This window comes from Pogona vitticeps, chromosome 5, assembly GCF_051106095.1.
Source record: "Pogona vitticeps strain Pit_001003342236 chromosome 5, PviZW2.1, whole genome shotgun sequence".
Taxonomy (NCBI): Eukaryota; Metazoa; Chordata; class Lepidosauria; order Squamata; family Agamidae; genus Pogona; species Pogona vitticeps.
This window is the reverse complement of record NC_135787.1, coordinates 164,786,206-164,806,380: the sequence shown is the minus strand read 5'-3', so window position 1 is coordinate 164,806,380 and position 20,175 is coordinate 164,786,206. Positions and strand designations below refer to the sequence as shown.

General features: G+C 42.0%; 2 protein-coding genes across 2 annotated transcripts; one reads left to right on the top strand and one right to left on the bottom strand.

Moving 5' to 3' along the window:
- Positions 1-1,027: 1,027 nt before the first annotated feature.
- Positions 1,028-6,068, top strand: TOMM22 (translocase of outer mitochondrial membrane 22). Its single transcript, XM_020787638.3, has 4 exons — positions 1,028-1,223; positions 1,547-1,665; positions 4,066-4,183; positions 5,415-6,068. Exons 1-4 carry the CDS (start codon positions 1,119-1,121, stop codon positions 5,487-5,489), a joined length of 417 nt encoding a protein of 138 aa, XP_020643297.2. The 5' UTR covers positions 1,028-1,118; the 3' UTR covers positions 5,490-6,068.
- Positions 6,069-6,317: 249 nt separating this feature from the next.
- Positions 6,318-14,272, bottom strand: JOSD1 (Josephin domain containing 1). Its single transcript, XM_020787636.3, has 5 exons — positions 14,138-14,272; positions 12,575-13,388; positions 10,067-10,195; positions 9,724-9,918; positions 6,318-8,577 (listed from the first exon to the last, which is right to left on the bottom strand). The coding sequence occupies exons 2-5, from the start codon at positions 12,757-12,759 to the stop codon at positions 8,478-8,480; spliced, it is 609 nt and encodes a 202-aa protein (XP_020643295.1). The 5' UTR covers positions 12,760-13,388; positions 14,138-14,272; the 3' UTR covers positions 6,318-8,477.
- Between the last annotated feature and the right edge of the window lie 5,903 nt (positions 14,273-20,175).

Sequence of the window (20,175 nt, the reverse complement as noted above, 5' to 3'; positions counted from 1 at the left end):
GCATTTCACTTAGCAACAGATAATCAACAAGCAATGATACAAACTTTATTGGGAGTATTAATCTTGTTTCCACTGGAATGATCCACCCAGAGGACCTGCTCCTGGTGGGGAGAGACTGCTAAAACTCATTTGTTAATAAACCAGGCCTGTATTATTAGACTCTCCTTGTGGACATGGCTTTATCAGTATCTGGATTTCCAAATTTACCAAGACATTACCAGATTTAGAGGTTAAAATGTTTTAACACTAGGAATATGAGAATATTAAAAGTATCAGAGTTTAACTCCTCAGCCAGTCATTGAGTTCACTTTGGATCAGTCACTGTCTCCGCAAAAATGTATCTCAGGGCACCTTAGCGAGCGTAAACGCTTCTTATAGATTGGAACGTTATAAAATTAATGTAAAATTAATCTAACAAAACGGGGGGGCACAGGGGTAAAAAAACACTAACAGAAAATGTGCCAAAGGGATCACTAGAAAGCGAAAAATATCAATGCATGGTTTACAATAACACAACAAACCTTTTAAAAAAGTTTTTCATAAACATCCTGCGCAATAAGAACTGAGCATGCCAATTAGCTTGGACAGTTGGAAAATAAGAACAGTTTGCCTTTCGTGAGCCCTTTATTCTGGAGAAGAACACGGCTCCCTGAAATGCTGATCAGAAGCAGAACTGCAACACTTTGTTACAGGTCCCACGTGGAAATAAATAATACAATGCATCCCAGTCCGATGTTGTCGTGATTGCTCTATTCTTATTGCAGATAATCATTTTAGTTGTTATCGTGTACCGGCAAGTCGCCTCCGACTTATAGCGATCCTAGGAATGAGCGATCTTCAAACTGTCCTGTCCTCCGCTGCCCGCTGAGTTCCGCTAAAACCATTCTTGAGCAGGGGGTAAACCTTCCAACAAAAAAACCAACGAGGGGCAGCCGCTTTCCTTCCAGTTCTTCCTCCTCGCCGCTAGGTGTCGCGGCGCAACCTCGAAGCCCTCCCGCTGCTGCGCAGTTCGCAGCACTTCCCTCCACTTCCGGTAGCGTTCTTCCGGCTCCCGGTCTCAAGGCGCGGCGTTCCGTGTCTCTCTCCGCGTCCCCCCTCCCGCCCGCCTGCTTAGGGTCATGGCTGCCGCGACGCCTCTGTCTCCCGAAGACCTGCTGTTAGCCAAGAGCGGCTCTGGGAAGGCCGAGGAGCTGGAAGAGGAGATCGAGGAGGACGACGACGAGGTCAGTGGGGCTTCCCTTAGCGTGCGCCCCGGGGCCGGCCCATGTGCGAGGTGACTCCTCTGGTGGGCGGGGACGGCCTGGCCTTGGGCCCGTGTGCGGAAGCCTGGAGGGAGTCAGTGGGAGAGTCAGCGTGGTTTTCCTTCGTGGGGGGCAGAAGGCCTGCGGCTGGGGGGGCGGAGGCGAGAGGCTTGAGAGAGGGCAGCGTTGGCGACCTTCATTCTCAGTTGCGGTTGCCCGGGTTCGACGGTGGGTAGGATTTTATGGTGCCCTCGTTTCTCCACCACCACCCACCCTCGTTTTTATTCTCAACCCCATGTTTACAGCTCGATGAAACGCTAGCAGAAAGGCTTTGGGGCTTGACAGAGATGTTCCCCGAGAGCATCCGATCTGCCGCTGGAGCTACTTTTGACGTCTCCCTTTCTGTCGCCCAGAAAATGTACAGGTAAGAGGCTTTTGTGATCCCTGCAACTCGGGGAACGTGTGCAGATGTGAGTGAGTGGTGCAATTTTGGGGAGAAAGGTGAATCATACTGTTTGCAAACCACAGTTATTACTCTGAGACTAAAAATTACCTTATACTATTTGGATAATTAGAACCCAGTGTGCTAAACCGAACACGTAAGAAAGAAAACCATTGGAGTGGAATATAAAATGAAATGTCTGAGAATGCAACAGTGCCTATACAGTATATGCAGGTACATAAGAAGGCAGTAGTGATAGGGAATCATGGATCCTAAGTTACCCATACTTAGGTCTGATACTTGGTGGTGTTTGCTGGAGATGATGAGACAAAGATCAGAAACTAAGGCTGCAAGGGAAAGAAAGATTTGTTATACGTATTTGTTTATTCATTGCCTATGAGAAAATTTTATTTTAGAGAACTCGTCTGAGTATGCTTCCAAGACTAAAAACTTCGTTTATTATGTTCTAAGTGACAAATATTCTGTGATGAAATTGCTTCAGCTCTCAGATAAGATTGCGTGTTTTATGTATTTTTTATTAATTTCTTAAATGAAAATACACTGCTACACAAAATGAATAGTGAGAAATGTAAGTATGTCATGTCAATACATTTGCTAAACATGTGATTCATCATACCAGTCTTTCCAAATTGCATCCACCAGATGTTTTTTAGGCTAGAGGTAAACCATCAGACATCATTACCAGTTAAGATACCTGTGTTTTAAAACACCTGGAGAGTACCCCATTGGGGAAGGCTGCATTATACCAAACAATTTATTTCATCCAAATTAGGTTGTGGTGCTCTGCCCACAATTACAGAAAATAAACCCATGTGAACTAGAATCCAAGCCTTTTCAGTAATGAAATTTATAACCCTTGGAAAGATTTGAACACTGGTTTGGTGTGTGAGCTATCAAAATGCATCATGCTTAAATTCCTAATTTGTCACGAATTTAATATATAAACATCTTCAAGAAGAAATTACTTTCAAATTTGATGAAACATCAAAAATCGAATGATAGCACAAACTTGTATATTAGAATAACTATTTTAATGCTTATTGCTTGATTTAGAAATCATTTATGGTCTGATCAATTGGAATTTTGGTTAGAAGACCTTGAAATATTTCAAATTACAGTGGATAGATGTTTTGGAGCTTTTGTAGTTGCAAGCAAAAATAATGAAGTATATTGTACAGGTCTCAGGACTGATCATATGAAGGAATGCAATACAGTGGACCCTCGACTTACAGACGGCTCGACTTACAGACTTTTCGAGTTACAGACTTCTCTGGCTGCAAAATTTAGATTCGACTTGCAGCCGGAGAATTGACCTACAGACCAGAAAAAAACTAACATGGAACAAAAATAGAACAAAAACAGCCAGTTATGGGATTAATCGGTTTTCAATGCATTGTACATCAGTGGAGATTCGACTTACAGACTTTTTGACTTGCAGCCACCGTTCCAATACGGATTAATTCCGTAAGTAGAGGGTCCACTGTAGCATTACAGTGGGGTCTTGACTTGAGAACTTAATCCGTATTGGAAGGCAGTTCTCAAGTCAAAAAGTTCTCAGGTCAAATCTGCATTTCCCATAGGAATGCATTGAAAACCATTTGACCCGTATCTGCTCTTTTCCGTCCATAGAAACTAATGGGAAGCTGCTATTCCGCCTTCGACCTCTAGAGGGGGATATTTTGTTTCTTTTTTTCTTAGGTCAAGAAAGGTTCAGGGAAGGCAGGGAAAATACAGTCCAGGCAGTAACAGGCGGTCTGAAGACTCCCAATCCACTCTCTAAACGCTGGGAGGAGTGAGGAAGCAGACAGGCACCCTTTTCACTGGCCAACAGTTAACTGAAAGTTCAAATTTTGCATTTTCCCTGCCTCCCACGTGTTTTTTTTTTCAGTTCTTAACTCAAATCTAAGTACTTAAGTCAAGTCAATATTTTCCTATGAGAGTGGTTCTTAAGTCAAAATGTTCTTAACTCAAGCCGTTCTTAAGTCAAGACCCCACTGTATTCACAACACAGTTGAGATATTCAGAATACTGTGTTTCCCCGAAATAAGATAAGGTCTTATATTAATTTTTGCTCCAAAGAATGCATTAGGGCTTATTTACAGGGCATGTTTTATTTTTTTTTCATGTACAACAATCTACATTTATTCAAATACAGTCATGCGATCTTCTGGTTGCTGCACAATGGTGGAGGGCAGGCTTTCACTTAACTAGGGCTTATTTTTGAGATAGGGCTTTATATGACAAGCATCCTGAAAAATCATACTAGGGCTTATTTTCAGGTTAGGTCTTATTTTTGGGGAAACAGGGTAATGGGTAGAAGGATGGGGACAAAATTGCTTTTGGCTTTCTCCCCCTATAAAGATTCTCCAGGGCAGCTTTGTGGATTGGGACGACGTCCTTCATGATCCTAGTTCTTCCTGTTGTTTTTGAAACGGAGAAATTGCAGATGGAGCAACAGCAGCAGATGCAACAACGGCAGGTGAGATTTAAATGGTCTCCTGTAGTGTTTTAATTCCGTAGTTCTCATGTTTTTCCAAAATGAGTTTCTTTTACCTGTAGATCTCCTCACCCCCAGTGTATTTGATATTTGGAGAGTGATTTTAATTAGCTGTCAAAGCATCCAGTTAACCAGTTCCATATTCCTTCCTTCAGTGGATGCATCTGCAATCCCTTTGCTACTTGTATTTGTGCCAACTTGCAATTACTCTTACTAGCTTTTTTTCTCTTTTGTAAACATAACCAACATCACTCCTATATAGTTACTTCAACTGCTGATGCAAGATAGGGTAAATGTCTGCATCTCTTTTTCCTTTGTCCTAACCTATTTAATCAAAATATTTAAATTAGGTGAAAGAGTACAAAATATTTATGTAGACTGACTTGTTTGGATAGTGTATCATTTTTAATTCCTACAAAAGCAGATAAGCTGCAAAGGATATCTGTGATGATACTTAGCTTGGGCCTCCCTAGCCAGTTATTAATGTACTGCAGCATGTCCTCTTGAATTACCAAGAATTATTCATAGTGCCTTATTGACATGAGTGTTTTGAGTATGACCCTGGCTTTTTTCCTTCTTTCTTTGTGACGACAAGCACTGTCTTTTTATTAAAACTGCAGAACAATGTGTCTGTCATCCTTGTCAAAAGAAAAATTTCTTAAGACACCTGCTGGAGGTCAAAACACTGAAACCTATTATTGCAAAGCTGCTTTAAATTTCTGCATTGACTAATATTTCTCTTTGAAAAACAGCAAAAATATAAGCTAGGTTTGACCATACAACAGATATTTAATAATACTGTATTGCTTCAGGCACCAGGAATTTTTTCAGATTGACCTTACTAATGTTACCAAGCAGCCTTGTCTGCTTAATTGAATGCAGAACTTCATTATTCTGATAAAAAATACCAAAGAACATTGAGGAATGTCAGCCATACTAGTTTTATATTTATGAGCAAAAGGAAAACAGAAGAACCTGCAACATTGGCTGAAAGCCAGTAGTAAGTTACAGCTAGAGTGGCCCATAGAATCAATGGAACCTACAAAGGAGGTGATTTCTAAAATCCCCACTGATTCAACCACCCTCCTCTAGTTGTAACTTACCATCAGATTTCAGCCATTAAATCTGAGGTGGAAATCCCTCTGTTAAGTTGCAAATAGTTGAGCACTGTTTTTGCTTTTTAGCTATTCTGACACTTTTTCATTTGTTACAGATTTTATTAGGACCCAATACAGGGCTGTCTGGAGGAATGCCAGGTGCTTTGCCTTCCCTCCCTGGAAAGATTTAATGAAACTACCCCTGCTGGAGTGATTATTATTGAAGAAGTTCTGAAATCTTATATTGGAACTGTTGTTGGATTAGGCTTCGGCTTTTCTTTAAACCATGGGACATTTACCTAATCTCAGTGGAAGCAGAATCCTAATCTGAATCTCCTGAAATGGTCTTTCTTCTCTTGGGGATGGGGGGTATTACTTTTTCATCTATCAAGTAAATCACTGTTATAAGCAACTACAGAGACTTAAAGGTTCTGTTTTGGTATCCCTAATTCTAGGAAGCCACTCAGGACATGTCAGATGCTGGTCACTTTTATTCAGTAAAACTATCAGTGTAAATAGGCTTGTGTCCCTCTCCTGCTGTATCTAAGATCTATTCTAGAGCAGTAAGAGCAAGAAATGGAGTAGCAGCACATAGAAGAGTGCAATGTACACTAAACTCTGTGGTGAGAGCTCCTGTTTGAAGCTGTAACCTACAATATGTTTCAAAAATAAGAGAGAGAGGAAAAATCATTTTTGCTAACTTTCTGTGCTGAATCTATTAATATAAAAGTCAGCTATGGCACTTTTTAATTAAATAGTTTCAGTGCAAATCTGAAGTGTTTTCTTATCTAAGGTTTAATTTACATCTTGCTTTAAGATTACCAGTATAATTATGGATCTTGGCTTTACATGTGTGTCTTCTGTAGTGAAGGCTAGAAGATACCTGAGGAGCTCCCTCCCCTTTCCCAGCTACAGAGAGCAAGAAGATTTCTTAAGAATACTTCATAGCAACCTGTATTTATTTTCCTCCCTTTGAATACATCATTACATTAACATGCAGAAGTGACAGGAGACATAGAAAGGTTTCTTATTTTTAATATTTGGTTAAACAAAATACATCTCTGTAAACAAACCCAAGACAAGGCTATAACAAAACCAAACAAGCAAGAAAACAGTAATGGGCTTCTCCATTCCCAAGCAATGGGATGGGACTGGTTTCTCTCCTCTGTTGCCATAACTCTGGTCCAGAGGAGTGTGTGATCTCATGTTCCCTTTTCCTGAGCTGCTGAATCACATCACTTTCCCTTAGGGACAGACCAACAGCATAAAAAGCAGAGAAGAGAAAAACAGCCTGAAGTTTTTAAAAGATATTTGCATATTGTGCACTGGTCCATTGGCTTCCATGCAAACAGGGTCTCTCCAAAGTGCTATTCTAGTCAGCATTTACAAAAGTCTTTTCTGATTTTTTTAAAAAACATTGGTACAAATGGCTTCAAGTTAGAAGCAGAACTGCAAGCCTGATGTTCTGCCTGTGAGAAGTATGTGTATGTGTGTATAAATTCTGCCAGCTGGTTTTGGTCATTGGAATGTATGGTCCAGAAAAAAGGAGAAGGCTTCTGTAAAAATAGAAGTATTAGGTCTGAACTTTAGTACATGCAGAGAACAGCCAACTTAGGTTTCCAGTACAATGCCTTCAGATTGTCAAGAAGTTGATAAATAAGATTGATCTTAATGTTGCTCACACTGCATTTAACTGTGAAAGAGTTTGGGTTCTTGGAATGCTGGCTTAGAAGGGGTCTATCTTGCTCGTATGCAGAAGGGGTAGACTAGAGACATCCCTGCAGATGAAGTCACTTTCAGCCCCCTCCCCCTTATGTAACTAATCACATAAATTGTCCCTCTATAATGAAGTGCAGAAAGAGTGGTAGTTCTGCTGTTCCAATACTAATGTAAATTAAGCTGGCAAAAAGCAATTACAAAAAATGTAACAGTAGGATAACCTGGGCTCAAAAGGAAGTCAATGGTTTGAAAGGCCAGTTAAACCCCTGCATTTCGCCTAGCAACTGTGAAAAGAAGAAATGATATACCACAGCTGGATGAGGTGACAAGGAAAACAAATTTGGCTTCCTGCTAATCTTCAGTTCTTTCACTAATTAGGTGAGGGAAGGACTGTTTACCTGCCAATCACAATGGAAGAATGTGGCTCAGCTCACCTACTGCAGAGCCCCCCACACACACACACATACCACCAGACTTGCTTAAACACTCTACTCCAGTTACTCACAGTTGCTACAGAAGCCATAGAGATCTAGCCCTTGGATCTTGTTCTCTATAACCCATCTTTAAAATTAACACCTACCTTCCTACCAGCTTCCTACCTTACTGAAACATGGCTTCAGCTTCCTTTTATTTCATGATTCCACTCTCAAACAGCCTATAGTTTTATTCCCTGCTCAGTGAGTTTTTTCCCTGAATTACAGGACAGACAGACAAGAAAAATATACAAAGGCTACATCTAGCCCACCTAACAAAAACAGTTGAGGCTTTTATATAAGCTTCTATTATCTCTTTTCCCCAATCTATTCAGTCCTTCATCCTCACATCAATAAAGGACATATTGATAGCAAAGAGTATGAGAAAGGAAAACCCCAAGCTCCTGTAGGGAGTTCCATAATCATGGTCCCATTTTGTCTACATATCCCCTCATTCTTGGCACAATTACTGTTACAAAAAGGGAGTCCACAAACACCATGCCATTGCTAAGAGTATCTAGAGTTTCCTGAGAGACCCATGTGATTTGCACATTTCTTCAACATAGTTTGGTTAATACAGAGAAATGGTTGGCCCCAGCCCTGACCTGAAGACACCATCCAGCCAAATTAACTTTTAGGACTCCTGGAGACAGTAGTGTACAACCCACTATAAAATCTTTAACGACTGGGGAAGAAAGGACAAATGGAAATCAAAGGGGAGGATTCCAACACCCCATTTCTGAATCGCACAATGCCTTATAATTAAGAGCACAGACCAGTCTCTTTCACCTTTCAGCTTCTCCCCTCATTTATGCCAAACCTGACGATACCTTGTGGCTGCCTTACTGCACCTTCATAATGGGAGAAGTACTCTCTGGAGTTCCTGGGAGGAGGAGTTTAGAGTGCTTATTATCCACATCACAGGACACTGGAAGTTGGTGGGAGACAGGGACCAGTATTGTAGTGCGAGGATAGGGTATTTGCAGATCATGCATCAGCTCTCCAACTCTGATGTGCTTCCACCTCTTCAGGCACCACCAATAAAAGTTCACAGTTCTTTCCTCGCAACTGGTGTCGCAAAAACTTCCTGTGGGAAAAGAGAGAAAATACGAGGCAACATAGGTCAAGTTATCTTGCATACTTGAGTTCATGTCAGCTTCTCTTGAGTGCCCTATGAACAAATCAGATACCATTTTTATTTGCAAAGACATAAGGTTTGAGGCCTATTTACTGAAAGGATTATTTAAAACAATTTCCCCCTATATGTTATGTTCTATGGGTACTTTCTCCGGCCAGATCTATTACTATATAGCACCAATCATCCCATTACACAATGTTATCGTAGTTGGAGATTTACTGTAATCCAAAGCACAGAGTCTTCTGAAAATATAACAGGGCTTCCTTGCCTGGAGAACTGGCTTTTGGGGAATAAAATTCAAATAGAGGTGATCATTTCTGCTCTTTAAACTATATGGAGAGTTATTAAGGTATATTGCACATCCTCTGCATACCTGCTGTAACCTTTCCAGAGCCATTGTGACTGAGCAGAACCTATACAGTTATACAAGCCAGAGAGTTGGTTTCTTAGAATTTGTTTCAAAACTAACCAGCGCCATGGGCGATACAAATACAGACTTGCCTCTCAAAGAATTATTACTATTAAGACAAATTTTAAGAGTTATAAAATCATGAATAGTTTCTATGTGATGTATCAATCAGTAATAGTTTAAAAATATAATAATGAGATGTCAGTGATGCAGTGTCTGGGATTTGGATGGTGAAAGCAGCACCTAGAATCCCAGTGAAGAGCCAGAGCTTTGGAAAACCATACTTGAAAACTTCCATCTTTTAAATCACAGGAGCAATGACAGTACAAGGGTCTTTCCGATACATGCTGAACAGTATAAAATTCATAACAAAGAATCTTAGAAAAGCTAAAAATATACTCATTGCTCTAGCCAAAGACAGGGGAAATAGTCATTAGAAAAAGAAGAAATGTGCCTAACAACTTTTGGATCTTATATTCATGATGCTCTTTCATCTCTTGGGGGAAAGTTCAAGGATAAATTCCAACCCAAGGAACATATTGGTTCCTTTAACTTTGCGGGAACACTTCTCTCTTCACAACATCTAAATGGTCAAATTTACAGCATGCCATACAGAATGTGCCCTGGTTTACAATGCATGCAGAAGGCAGCACCCTTATCATAGGCTACAATGGAAAACAACCTACCTGAGCTCATTTTCACCTCCAATCCATTCAGGCACCTTGAGTTTGGAATCAAGGTTATAGTAGGTACCTCCCACTTCCCGGACACAGATCCAATGCTGCCGTTTTAGAGGAAGTTTCAGTGGGCCCCAACAGAGACTTGAGGGAAGATTCATAATGAACCCCATCACATTAGGCAGGGCAATCACATTAACATCCCTGAACAAAGAAAGAGTGAAGAAAGAAATCTTAAGGCTTACACATCCAGCTCTAACTTTAAGGTGCAAGCAGCCACTTCCAATGGCAAATTATTTTAAAATATTGTAAATAAAGAAATAAATCTTTCTTGACACATGATTCTCTTTACCTGCGCTTATCCCACCAAACTGCTTCATAACCTTTGGTCTGAAGAGCTGCCATGATGACATTCACATCATAGTTTCCATTTCCTAGCATGCTCTTCTTGTGTGGGGTCACCATGGTGTTGGGAGACAACCTGAACATAAAAATATTGCACAGATATATACAATAACAGTGTATGTCAGGAATCAAGGAAACAAGGCTGCAGATGGACAAAAACAAGAGGTAATAAATAATCAGCTATACTGTATTTTTTTAATTTGTAGCAAGGGAACACAGCATTCTTCCCTGCTCTGTTATTCTTACTACCAGGAAGACTGAAAAATAAATACTTTACACCTCTTCACAAAATACTACCATATAAAACAGGTCAATAAACTTTTACAAAGTGTTTGTGGGGGGGGGGGGAAGGATATCATAACTTTCAAAAGCAACAAGAATCAACTTTAATTATATTAAACACTGACAAGAACTCTATTTAGTGCAAGAGAGTTCTTTCTAAATTTTTAATTGATAAAATTCTAAACTGTTGTTGATGGGATCTCTGAAAATACATCCTGTTCAAAGTGTAGTTTCTGCAAAATCAAGGGCTTTCTGAATGATGCCAAGTAGCTCATTCAAACCTCAGTCACGAGAACTGAGTGGGGTTCCAATGATTTTAATTAGAGATGGGGGTATTCAGTTGGACATAATGAAGGTCCAACCCCCTGGGGCCAGACTGTCCACTCACCTTCCACTGTTGGTGCGGGCTCCATGCTCCCTTCCTATCACTCCTGACAGGAGGTGGGAGGACGAGCCTCACTGCAAGGTTGAAGAGTAGCTCACAGACCGCGAAATCTGGAGCAATAAGAAGGGAGCGCAGAGCTCATAGCAACAGCGGAAGGTGAGTGGACAGTCTGGCACCAGGGGAATGGACCCTCGTTATGTCCACCTGTGCAAGGGTATTCGCATATGAGTACCCCCATCTCTAATTTTAATCTGTAGTCCGGACTGGCATACGGAACTTATTTTAAAAACAATTCCAACAAAAAATCTTCCTTCTCCAGAGACAATGGCACCTGTTCTCTGAGGAACCAAGGGCACCAGGAAGATGATGGGTATTTACTTCAACCCATTTGAGAAAGTAACAGTAAAATTAAAAGGATTATAAAAGAAAATAAGCAACTGAGAAACATCAGGAAGTAGCACAGGACTACATCCTCTGGTGTGGCAGGAGGTTACTTATTCTCCAGATCAGCTGAAAAAACTAAAAACTACAGCATAATCATGTTCATTTCCTCAAAAGTAACAACTTTCCCAGTTCAATATCAGTTAAACATTTGCTTTTCTAAGTGCACATAAGATTGTGGGTATAAAAAGATGACTGAGAATTTCAGGTTGCACATTAACATATTTTCAGTCTTCAATTCTTGGATCTATTCATGGCATTCTTAAGGATACTGCTGTTCTACTGGGGGGTTGCAGGAAGCATAGAACACACATGTAACTCAACCAGGAAAGCTTTATTTGACACTTGATAGAAGCAACCTATGTACTCTCTAATTTTCAGCCTCACTAGGCAGGGCTCCACCTCTCTCTTTCACTCTCGTTGCTTCTCCCCTGTGTGCGTGCACAACTCTGCCTCCCACACATACTGGGTTCTGTTGCGACCAGAACCTAGTGCGATCACTGCGCAGAGAAGGAAGAGAGGGAAGCGAGGTTGTGCGCGTGCCCAGCTTAGCGGGAACCTTGGAAGCAACACATGCAGCTGAACTGAGTATGTGTAGAATGTGATAGTTGTCAGAAGACAGTGATTTCCAAATAGTGGGCTGTGAGAGACAAGGTTATGGACCACCAATTTACTAGCACCAGTATCTGGCTGTGGAGCCAGAGGCTGGGAGTTGAATTCCACACTATGCCTACCAGGAAATGAGCCAGCTGGTGTAGCTTTAGGCAAGATGCATAGCCTCAGAGTGCACTCAGAAGAAGAGAGTGATAAGCCACTCCTGAGTAGGTGATACCTAGAAAATTCTGGAAAGGGTCAGTCAGAATTGATTTAGCAGCATGCAAGTATTATTAATTATTAAACAAGGGACAATGTCCATCTCACATTTCAGATGACAGCAAAAATTGTATCTAATGCCATGAATTAGTGTCATTTCCCATGAGCAGAAAACTACAGTGAACCCCTGGCTCATCATTTGTGATGTGCACATATCTATTTTTTAAGGAGAAGATGTGTTTGTGGCATGGAAATTGTTATATGTACATATTAAAAATATACAGCATGGTCCCTGAATGGATTTATGTCTTGGTTAGAGGTTAATCAGACAGATCAACAGACAAATGCAAACTGTATGGGAGAGGAAAACCATCTTTTCAGCCAACTGTCACTAGAAAAACACTGTTCAATGATTCTGGGTGCTTACTTGTCTACCACCACTCACAATGAACTTCCACATTAATCAAAGAAAGGACTAACAAACAAAAACCTTCCCACTTCCTCACTATGCTCAGAAGATCAAATTCTTCCTACCTCTGGAAAATCTCCTGCAAAGTATCTCGCGTGAAGGCATTGCCATCCTGGAAGACATTATTGAGGGCATGGAGGGCACACAGCTCCTTGCGTTGCTTTTCATGATAAATGTGGACTGGCATCAGTTGTGGGGTTTCTGGCAATTCCGTTTTGGTTTTGTCACCTTTCCATGGCACACAACTCATTTTCTTCTCGTAGTGTAGGATGTGAAGATAAGCAATGATAAAAGTTTATGAAGAAAAAAATTCAAATGGCCACTTCCTTTACAGGCAATACCAGGTCACACAGGTGGCAAGTCTACTGTCTTCTTTTAAGAATTGATTGGATGGCTGCAAAAAGCAAACTGAAGATTCGAACCATCTTCCACCCACCCTCCCAAATCCTTTAGCTGGCAAATAAAGTGTTTTTAGTATGTTTCTCCCTTTCCCTTGGTCCCTCTTCAAAAATATTTTACATGGCTTTTAATAGTACAATGTCAGAATTCATCACATCGCTCCTTTTCCTCCATTTCCTTTGTTTAGTCGTGCCTTTAAGACAAATATCTACTGAATTTTGAAAATCAAATCAACCTTAAAAGGAAAAATAAATGACAAATAGCTTGAAGTGAAGCAAGGTCAGGTTGCTACTCCCCAGAAGTACAGAGGTTCCAGTAAGGCATCAGCTGCATTTTTGCATTCTTGGCAAGTGACTGTGTCTCATAAATACAGACACCAAGCAGTAGGAAAACAAATGACTTCTCCTGGAACAAGAAATGAAAAGAAGCTATTCCATCTTCCGTTAGTGCAAAATTCTTTGCCCCATGGTTCATAGGTTTCTGAAGGAGAAAGAAAAGACCAATCAACTACGTATGCCAAGTATCTGCATCTTTAAACAGAACCTAGAGGTTTCTAACACTGCTCTGCAGAATCTGAGAAAGGAAGGAGATAAAGCTTTAAGGCCTGCCTTATGCCCATCCAGGACTCCTCTCATCTCGACATCCGGGAACGTTGACTTTTCTGACTCCCAGAAGCACATTTCCTGCCTTCATGCTATAGACGAGGATGCTACTTTTCCAGCGCCAGGTTGTTCTGCCCTAAGAATCAGGAAGACTCAAAACCCCAGCGTGTGTACACATCGCCTCATACATGTGCTGCTGCGCATGCGTGCCTACGGGCAAGCAGGTAGGGGGGTGTTTTGTGGCATAGAAAGGGGTGTTTGTGTTTGCAAGCAAAGCGTTTCGGGCCTGGTCTAGGAGGACCGCGGCTTTGGACCCCCTCTCCCTTCCCTCATATGAGTAACGGAGGGAACCGGCTACTTACGCAAGGCCTGAAGGGGGAACGGACGGTACTCGAATACCTGCTAATATGGAAGAAAGGGGAAATCGTATCTGTGTGGAGACTACACAGGGTAGCTTGCAGGGCAAAAGGCTCCGTCGGGAGTGTGTGGGGGACTCACAACTCCCCGCCCCACGCTCTCAGGGTCTCCCAGTGAGGGCATGTGGGAAACGCAGAACCTTCTCCTTCACAAACGCACCCCCTCACGCGCGCCCCCCCCCTCCGGGCACCTAACGGTCACATTACTCACCCCTTAGCGGCCCTAACCTTCTTGGACCAACAGCCACCCAAGAGCCAGCAGCGCATGCGTACCCATAACAGAGCCCCCCCTCCCGTGCCCGTTGCGCCACGCTGGCTCCGCCCTGCCACTACCGTACGTCCCGAGAGCAGGGTTCCTCGTGACGTCAGAGGAGGTGGACCTTCCTCTCCGTCACCGCCCGCCGTTCAAGCGCGGCCGCAATTCGGCGCCCGGAGCGTCAGATGCGGATAGTGGACTACAATTCCCAGAGTTCCCACGCGATGTGTGCGGGAGATTCTGGAGGTTGTAGTCCCAACAACTGTCGAAAGCGTTTAAATCTGAGGTAGCCCCTCTGAAATCTGCCCTGGGCTTGTCAGGGTGTAAGTTGGCTTCCTTTACAACCAGTGTGGCGTATGAGTTTGTGTAACTGGCTGGGCCTGAAGGATCCTGAGTCTATTCTCTCACACACGAAGCCTAGGTAGCTCGTGTTAGCAGAAGGCGAGGTGGGACGAAATGTTGTGATGCGGTGCCACCCCCTGCTCTCTCCATAAACCAAGCTAACCTAGGAATGCTCCTTTGTCAGAGGCTGGCTTACCTCAGAAAGTTGTTATAAAGATAAAAGGAAAATGTCAGTCTCTCTATGTACTTTAGAGTTTAGAGGAAGGCTGGAATAAAATAAGCATAATTATGAAAATAGTGTGCGTTTGTGTTAGCAAGTTTTCCTTTGACCTCTTGATATGCTTCTCATGTAAGCTTTGGCCTGATGCTGTTACAAAGTTCCACTGGGCGTCTGAACTGTTCTCTTGGTTCTTTTGAGCTGTTTTCTAAATAAACTGTGCAAATACTTGATTTTTTAACCAAATAAAAACTATCAACAGTAATAATACAAACTCAGCCCAAATTGGGTGCTACCATGCACTATCAAGGTGCCAGAGCAACAGTCACCTGCAGAAAACAAAGTTTTTTGTAGAAGTCTATCTCAAAACAGTTCTGTCTTTCAAAAGTCTTTTTTTATTTGTACAAGCATGCATGGCTGAGAAAAGGAATACAAGGATAGGTACAAATATACTGCAACTACAAGGATCTTCTCCCTCGCACATTTATTGACATTCTCTTATGTCAAGAAGACAAGAGATTAATTCTTGCTTCCAAGGGAATGGAAGCTCCTTTCTTGTCCAACTCTCACAGCCCTCATCTAATAATTTTGCCATCTACTGGACAAAATGAAATAATCCACAGGAGTTACACATGTTTAAAAGCAACCTTCTGCATTATGATGTTGCTGAGGAATATAACAACTAAATACAACAAATATCCTGAATCCCAAAACACTCATTTATCTTGCAGGTATTCTATTTCCTATTGTAAATGCCATCTTCATGCAGTAAGTAAAGGGATGCGGTTATATGCCATCATTTCCAACTCATGATGACCCTATAAAATAGCCAGAATCTTATTGCAAAATATTGTGCACATGAGAAAAAGTACTCGAGTATTTTTCCATTTTTTGTCCTTCTGTCTCAATTACAATCAAATGCATCACCTATGTATGTGTGTGAGTGTATGACTGGCAGCTAAAGTGACTGATGCAATTTTAGGTTTTCATTGCTCAGAACCAATAGGATTGTAGCTAATTACCACCAAAAGGGTCTATCATGCACATTAAGGAGATTTTGCAAATGAAATACAGTAGCTTTCCTTACTGAGTCACTCTATCTCACATCAAATCTTCCTTTTTTCCTGCTGCTATCAAATGTAGTAGATGATAAGATGGTGGATGGGTCTCAAGTGAACAATCATTATGAGAACAGAAACAGTTTTCACTAAACAATATTTCTTGCAGACACCCTGCTAGCACTGCAACAAAGGAATGGGGTTCGCCAACCATTTTGCTTTCAAAGCATTATTTTGTTCTTGGAAGCTGCATTACACGTAGAGGAGCAACAGGCAAAGCTTTCCTTTCTGCTACATCTCCATGCTACGCAGAGCTGTATCTTTTATATTATCACCTGTGATGCAGCTGAAAGAGGCACAGGATTCTGTTGATAATAAAGATGACAAACCTATATTCCACTGTGCATAGATCTAGCCTCGTGGCGCAGTGGTTAAAACGCTGTACTGCAGCTAAAACTGTGCTCACGACCTGGGGTTCAAATCCCAGGTAGCCGGCTCAAGGTTGACTCAGCCTTCCATCCTTCCGAGGTCGGTAAAATGAGTACCCAGCTTGCTGGGGGGGCAATGTGTAGCCTGTATAATTAAAAATTGTAAACCGCCCGGAGAGTGCTTGTAGCGCTATGGGGCGGTATATAAGTCCAATAAATAAATAAATAAATAAACATGACTGGAATTGCTGCCTGATGAACTTTGCAATTAAGAAATTAGTGTGTGCATTGTTCATTTGTCCCACCCCATCTTTTTCAACTTTGCGTCATGTCTTTAAAGACTGTAAGTTTACATGCAGGGACTGTCTTTTTTTTTTTTTTGGTCACATACTGGTTTTGTAATGTGTTGTGATTTTGTTCCATTTTACCAATAAATTTTGAGTAACCATTTAATATTTTCCCTTTTTCTTATTTGTAATCAAATACATAAAATCCTATCCAAGTATACAATGGATTTTTGAGTGCATAAGAAATCTAAATACTTATTTCTGGTGTCTGAACCAATTTGCCAAGCTACTAGAGTCTGAAGTGAGAAGATGTGTTTGGGGATGGTGCCAGTGAAAAATAAGTGCATGGACACAGATGTCTAACACTTCCTAAAAGGAACAATCACAGGAAAGGGGTTCCATGCCAGGAAGCTGAAGGAAAACAGTCCAGGTGAACTCAATAGGTTCTCTTGCCCTTGTTCCTTCCTTGATTTTCCCCACCACAGGATGGAAAGGGCTGGGGAGTAGAGAGAGTATAGTAGGAAAAGGAGCTGGGCTGATACAGGTGGGTATTGTCACAGATACTCTCTGCGTTAGGTAATCTTTTGGTTTATTTAGAAAGTTGAACACAGGTTGGAAGCAGAGCTCCACCCCTCTCCAAGTTTCACCAGTCTCTCCAGAAGCAGATATTGACACCAAACTGGTAGGGGTAGCTAATAGTCCAGAACACAGAGTCAGATCACCTAAACAAACTGGAAAACTAAGCCAAAACAAACAAAATGAGTTTAAACAGGGAAAAATGTAAAGATACATATTTAGGCAGGAAAAGCCAGGAACACAAATATAAGATGGATGACAGCAGCTGGCTTGGCAATAGCATACATGAGAAGGATCTAAAAATCTTAATCAGCTACAAGCTTAACATAGAATTATCGTTGTTTAGTCGTTTAGTCGTGACCCCATGGACGAGAGCACATCAGGCCCTCCTATCTTCCACTGCCTCACGGAGTTGTGTCAAATTCATGTTGGTTGCTTCGATGACACTGTCCAACCATTTGGAACTCCCACATGAGGCCAGACTGCCCCATCTTAGCTGTCCTTCCACGAGCAGGCAACGTCTTTTCTCTTCAGGCAGTCTTTGCCTGCCTGACTGCTTGAGTGGGGTTTGTAAATGGACTGTTGTTGTTGTTTAGTTGTTTAGTCGTGTCCAACTCTTCATGACCCCATGGACCAGAGCATGCCAGGCCCTCCTGGGTCAAATTCATGTTGGTAGCTTAGATGACACTGTCCAACCATCTCGTCCTCTCGTCCCCTTCTCCTCTTGCCCTCACACTTCCTAACATCAAGGTCTTTTCCAGGGAGTCTTCTCTTCTCATGAGATGGCCAAAGTATTGGAGCCTCAGCTTCAGGATCTGTCCTTCCAGTGAGCACTCGGGGTTGATTTCCTTTAGAATTGATAGGTTTGTTCTCCTTGCAGTCCAGGGGACTCTCAAGAGCCTCCTCCAGCACCACAATTCAAAAGCATCAATTCTTCGGCGGTTAGCTTTCTTTATGGGCCAGTTCTCACTTCCATACATCACTACAGGAAAAACCATAGCTTTGACTATGCGGACTTTTGTTGGCAAGGTGATGTCTCTGCTTTTTGAGATGCTGTCGAGGTTTCTCATCACTTTCCTCCCAAGAAGCAGGCGTCAATTTCATGGCTGCTGTGACCATCTGCAGTGATAATGGAGCCCAAGAAAGTACAGTATAGTGATGGTTAGATGAACAGATCAGTGCATCTCCAAAACAACAAGTCTTGTGGGGTGTTCCTGGTCTGCAGTTATTAATACTGTACCTACTAACAGTGGTGCAGGGAAGGACAACCAATAAATCAGTGTCAGGTTTGTGGGTGCCCAAGGCTCATGTGTGGAGCCAAGGCTAGCCTCTCTGGTCCAATCGCACAGAAGAGCTACTGTAGCTCAGTTTGCTGAAAAACTTAATGCTGGCCAAGATAGAAAGGTGTTAGAACACACAGTGCATCATAGTGTCCTCCGGATGAGAATACATAGCCACAGAGTGCCCATGATGACTCCTGTCCACTGCCACATGCACCTACACAGGGGACGTGAGTGCCAGAACTGGACCATGGAGGAATGGAAAAAGGTCACCTGGTCTGATTAATCATCTTTTCTTTTAGATCAGGTGTGCATAATTTACCTGGGAAAGAGCGAGCAGCAGGATGCACAATGGGAAGAAGGCTGGCTGGTGGAGGCAGTGATGTGTTCTGGGCATTGTTCTGCTGGGAAACTTTGGGCCCTGGCATTCATGTGGATGTTACTTTGACATGTGCCACCTACATAAAAGCCACATACACTCCTTCACGACAATGGTGTTCCCTGATGGCAGTAGTCTCAGCAGGATAATGTGAGGACATTTTCTCATACCATTTATTTACCTCTTCCTGCAATAAACTCTCTGGCCTCAGGACAGTCCCTAACAAATGCTGATGACACAGGGCTGAAAGCTGAAAAAACAAGCATTCTCAACTGTAATGCTTTTCTTACTGAGTCACACCTGTGCCTTGAGATTTTTTTTTAATCATGAAAATGATTGCCTGTACGATTTCCTCCCACTTCCCTATGCTACCAGACAGGAAAAACATCCTAGTTTTCATACTGCATCTCACTTTATTTACATGTTTATTGATCTTGCTGTGCTATGAATCATCAAGTGCTACTAGTGAGAAGCCAAGCATACTCATGCTGTTTGAATTCCATATTGATTTGTGATCTAAATAGTACTATGAACAGGCTTACCATTTTCTTTTGCCTTGTTTAGCCTTAAGACCTCATTTGGGGAAACAAGTCATGGTGTATGTATACAGATAATAACTTATGTTGACCACATTATGTGCTTGACAAACTGGACTTTGACTCCTGGAAATTTCTGTAAGTATCCTTCAGTCTGGAGAAACTATGGTAACGTGCTCTGAATAGAGGTCTTGGAACAATGTCTAGTGTGGCTGAGAAGGCCAATTCGAGAGTGACAATCCCTTCCACACTGAAGACAAATACAATCGATCCCCTGTCCAGCTCCCTGATTTTGCTGGTTTCAGGACTGCCTCTTTGCCTCGGCCTGCTGGACAAGGGTCTCTTCAAATTGGGAGAGAGCATGCTGCACCGCCTGCCTCCAGGCTGAACGCTCAGATGTCAAAGTTTCACATCTGTTGAGTTGAGGTCCATTCCTAAAGCCTTCAGATCCCGCTTGCAGATATCCTTGTATTGCAGCTGTGGTCTCCCTCTGGGGCAATTTCCCTGCACTAATTCTCCATACAGGAGATCTTTTGGAATCTGACCATCAGCCATTCTCAGGACATGCCCAAGCCAACATAGACGTATAAAGTTTCATTGATACAACTAATATGTTAGTTTATAAAACTCTAAGAAAAAGCAGGGTGGATAACCAGGATCAACAAGCAAAATCTAGGATTTATTAAAAGACTCTAGAATGCTTGGATGAAAACCTATTTAATGTTTGGCTTGCTCCGGCACTCAATCTTCAATTGGGATGCTGGTTTCTCCGAACGCTGAACTCATTGTGGTCTATTCCAACGGTTACGCTGTTATTCCGGGTTACTGTGGGCAAATAAACCATCTAGATAGAAGCCATCCCTGCGATTGTAAACGACGTGTTTAGGTAC